General features: G+C 45.0%; 1 protein-coding gene across 1 annotated transcript in view; it reads right to left on the reverse strand.

Moving 5' to 3' along the window:
• Nucleotides 1-282: 282 nt before the first annotated feature.
• The window catches only part of Rpap3 (RNA polymerase II associated protein 3), a 29699-nt gene continuing 25261 nt past the window's right edge, over nt 283-4720 (reverse strand). Inside the window, 4 exon segments of the mRNA XM_023723611.1 lie at nt 283-575; nt 3305-3503; nt 4120-4187; nt 4190-4302. Of these exon segments, the coding sequence (XP_023579379.1) occupies nt 490-575; nt 3305-3503; nt 4120-4187; nt 4190-4302 (466 nt within the window). The 3' untranslated portion in view covers nt 283-489.

The following is a 4720-nucleotide window of genomic DNA, read 5'->3' on the forward strand; positions in this document are numbered from 1 at the left end:
GAGAGAGAAACAGAGGGAGAGGGATGGGTGGGAACCAGGGGGAGGGAAGAGGGAGGAAGAGCAGGGGAGAGGAGGGAAGGCAGGGAGAGGAAGGGGAGCAGACTAGAGGCTCAGGATCTACCTCCCCTGCAGGAAGGTGGCTGTATGCTAATAAAGCGGCTTAGCCGTGCAGTTACAAAGCCTTGAAAATGTATAAACATATTAATTTATGTGACACTAAAGAAGGTATCTAAATGGAGCACTTTAAATAATAAAAGCGACTCTCATAAATGGAACTCATATATTCATATTTTTATTTTCAGAAAAGGACATATAAATAGTTCACCTGAACACAGTTTCCACTACTTGGGAACACAACTCACTTTATAGTTAATCTGTGTCCAAAAGTTTTTCCTATATTATTTCATTTTCTTAAACAAAAACAACACTTTATTTTCAATAGAAAAAAATGTATATAAGTCAAAACAATAATTTTGGTAAAAATGGAAATCAACCACCATATCTTTTCTTGAGTTCTTCAACAGAATTATCTTTTAATCCTGCTTTGTGTATGTGCTTGAATAATACACGTGCAACTGAAAAAGAAAAAACAAGTTTCAATTTTTAAGAACTGACTGAAACATAAAGAGAATACTGAGATCCATCCAATAACTTTTTACTTTCTATTTTTTAAAATCATTTATTTATTTACTTATTTATTTGGTACAGCGTCTCACTATCAGCTCAGACTCACAGTGATCCTCCTGTCTCAGCCTCCCCAGCACTGGGATTGGAGGCGTGCGCAACCACGCCTGGTTATGGTGGCCGGCACAGCAGGGCCAGCACCAGGAACCGAACTTAGGACCTTGTGCTTGCCAGGAAGGCACTTTTAGACGACCAAGCTATCTCCCCAGCCCTTATTTTTACAGTTTAAAAGCAATTAGGATTAACTATACATCCCAATTCAACATTTTAAAACCCAACCTGTGTATAAAAATCCCCCAGCGATGCGACAGGTCTCCTCCCAGAGCACTCCGCTCTCACAGCATCAGCGTCCCCTGAGTCCCCTCCATGGCACTATTCTGTGGTACCTCCTGTACTACTCTAAGGGTTTCCTGTACTACTCTAAGGGTTTCGCCCTGTCTGTGGAACAAGTGTACTTTATTCAATATTTTTATTTCAATCAACCTTTTCCATCTGTTTTTTTTTTTCTCAATTAACTGTTCTCAACCTTGAATCCTTTTTTTTTTAACAGGGTCTTGAACGTAGTTCACCTTGAACTTACAGCCATCCTCCTGCCTCAGCCTCCTGAGTGCTGGGCTACAGGCGTGTGGCACTGCACCTGGCCTAATCATTTTATGTTAAAGCTTTATATCACTAGTGTAAACTGAAAACCAGTAATACCATGTATAAAACACACTGGGTCACCCAGCTGTGTATTTTTAGATTACATAATAAAATATAGAGCTACTGAAGGTTAAAACATTGTCCATGAATCACGTGAAATCCCCATTCATCCCACTGCGTAATCCACACGCAGCAGTGTGGAAAACACTGCCACCATCCCTGCTTCTCCACCTTAAACTAGAAACTCACCCGGCTGAGGCAGGCGCTGCTCAGAGTGCAAGGCCAGCAGGGCTACACAGGGACCCTGCCCCCTCCAACAAAACCCCTGGGAAGCCTGCTAGCAGTTATTAATGGCAACAGCAAGGCTCAGCAGGACAGCAGCTAACGCTTACTGACTGCTCAGAGATACAGCAGGACCACTCTGAGCGTGTCCTGTGAGGCTGTCGCCCTCAGCAGACAGCGGCCACCCAACCACGATGCTGCTGCCGGGCTAAAGCGCTCGCATGCTCTGAGCGCACCCTGAACTCCTCACACCAGAGGGACAAGAACGCACTTGGCACGCTGATGCAGAGAAGTTATGGAGTACCAGCACCGAGGCCTAGCGAATAAAGGAGGCGACAGTTCTGCTCTTGTGGAGCTTTCATTCTGGGGTAGAGAGAGAAATAATAAAGGAATACGAAAACACACCAGCTCACTATGCATTAGAAGGCACTTGGCAAGTGCAAGGCAGCAGGGTGGGGCACAGCAGGAGCCAGGCAGGGACTCTAACCAGGCTGGTGAAGCCCAGTGTCCTCGGCTGGCAGCAGCCAAGTGAACGGGAAGGGCCGAGGAAGCCAGGGCCGCTGGCTGGGAAGGTGCTCCAGGCTGGGGACAGGGAAAACGACATCCCTGGAGTCCGACTGAGTTCAGCAGCTTGGTGTGCTGAAAGGATAAAAGGCCAGCATGCAGGGGCGAAGTGATCAGGAAACAAAGCAACACAGACCGCGAATTTCAGGAGATGGTTTCAGTTAAAGATAAAGCAGAAAGTTCAGGGCAAAAAGCCTATTAAAAACTAAATGTCCAGGGGCTGGTGAGATGGCTCAGTGGTCTAAAGCGCCTGCTTAGAACAAGCTTGGCGGAGCACGGGGACCACGGTTCGATCCCCCAGCACCACATGCCAGCCAGCCGCGCCCCCTGGTGGGCTGGGCTGCCCCCCACACACACATAAATAAATTTAAAAAAAAAAAAACGCTAAATGTCCAAATTAAGTAGGCGAGAGCTTCCCCAAGCACAGTGCAGAGCCTCTGTCTCGTTACTAAGACCTCCACAACGCAGCCCAAATTTTCAAATAACCAGTTCTTGCAGCTTCATTTTACTCCAATTGGGGTTTCTCAAAACTGACCCTTCATCTAACTGCAATTGAACAAACTCAAGGAAACTGCCTTGCTCGCAAAGACAGACCCTTCAGGGCCAGGGCCGGCGGCCGCTCGCTCTGGGGCGGGGCTCTTCGCACGCCACCGGGGCTCACGCATGGCGCACGGCCCCCCGTGTCCAGAGGAGCCAGGCGGCAGAACGCGCGGCTGCGTGCAGAGGCCGGAAGGGCTTTCCGCATGATGACCTGGCCATATCTCCTCAGCCCTCTGCACGTCGGCTGCTTTTGTCCTTCGGGAAAATCACAATAGTACCTATACTGGATACTACCAAATATAATCTTAACTGTACTTAATTAACTTGTACTCTAAGGGGCCGGGGAGATGGCTCAGTAGAATAAGCGCTTCCCTGGCAAGCGCAAGGGTCTGAGTTCAATTCCTGGTTCCGCAAAATAAATAAATAAATAAATAAATAAATTGTACTCCAATTGAACACAGTTTACAGTTAACTGTTTAGACTCTGGACATAGTAAGTAGTCAATTAAATGCCTGCCACTATTTGTTAAAAAATAAAGGGTCATACATACAAAAGGAAGTAAATATAGAAAAGTTTTTTCCTTAGAACTTACTCTTTCTCTCAGGTTCTGACATAAACATCACAGCCATATCAAACCTTTTTAGCTCAGAAAGTCTCTGTAAGATTTCAAAGATAAGAGATGGCTTTTCTTTCTCAATGTAAAAGTCATGAAGAATTTTAATGATTTGGTTGAACACATCTGGATCTAGATTCTTCTGAAATAACTTAGGATAGAAGGATGGCTCAATTTGCTTGAAGAAAAGCAGAAAATTAAACTGTCAATATCTACATTTCCCAAATTATGTAATTACTGCTTAAGTACAAGTAGAAAGAATAAGTATTATGCATTAATACGTCAGCAGCCCAAGACAGGAGACCTGAGAGAGTGGCAACTATAAAGATGTTTAAAAGCTGACAAATTTGGAATGGTTTACTGAGTAACTGCAAGGAGTGTTACTATCATTACACCGGAAAAAAACTACTATTCATGAATTTCATGCTTTCTTTTTCTTAAAAGCACATAAAAGCTCATTTCAGGAAGACTGCCCAAGTAGTGCCAGCACTGCTTCCAACACAGAAGTACGGAAGTGTTTCAGCTTTCTCTTCCTATCCTGAAGGATGAAAGATTAAGCTTAAACTCTGAGATGGGAAATCAGATCGAGTTATCCTACACGTTAGAATTTAATGCAGAACCCATTCCCACGGGAAAACATGGTTTCCTCGAAGCAAACGTTTACACGGTCTGGCCAGAGTAATACACATACATGAGCTAACAGATGAAAAGCACTGTCTACAATCACACAAAAAGCAACAAAAGACACTTTTGCCTTTTACTTCCACGAGAACAACTAGCTTCTTCCCTCTTACCTTTAAATACTGATACAACGTCGCTGGAGAACTTTTCAGCTGTCTGAAATCCGATTCGAGCTGGAAGGGTTGGCAGGAGCCGGAGGCAGAACAGCTGTGCCAAGCTGAGCCGGGGGCTCCTCTGCCTTTCTAGCAACCTCACGGGAAGTCGCACATACATTCTGTCCCGAGCTGACTTGAGGTCTGGAACATTTCCGGGACACCAGCAGCCAGAGAGAACAGAGCCAGATAATTAAAGTTCAACAAAGCAAACAGCAATAGAGATTTTAAACTTCTAATTTTATGTCACTAATTTGTATTTGAAAATGTACACACACACATATTTTTTGGGTAAAACAAGACTATGCCCTTGCATAGTCTCAGATTCTGACAGCTGGGCAGCAGTCTCTGCTGGGCGGCTCGCGTGGGGCTCTGAGCACACCGCCTCATAACCGCTCTGTGTCACATACACTCCAGCTCAGCCTCGTGCAAATCTAAATTATAGTTTCAATGCATTTCAAGAAGAACTGTTTTGGGGCCGGGGAGATGGCTCAGTGGAATAAGTGCTTCCCTGGCAAGCGCAAAGGCTTGAGTTCAATCCCCGGTTCTGCTAAAAAAAAAA

Source organism: Octodon degus, unplaced genomic scaffold, assembly GCF_000260255.1.
Source record: "Octodon degus isolate 3935 unplaced genomic scaffold, OctDeg1.0 scaffold00100, whole genome shotgun sequence".
Taxonomy (NCBI): domain Eukaryota; kingdom Metazoa; phylum Chordata; class Mammalia; order Rodentia; family Octodontidae; genus Octodon; species Octodon degus.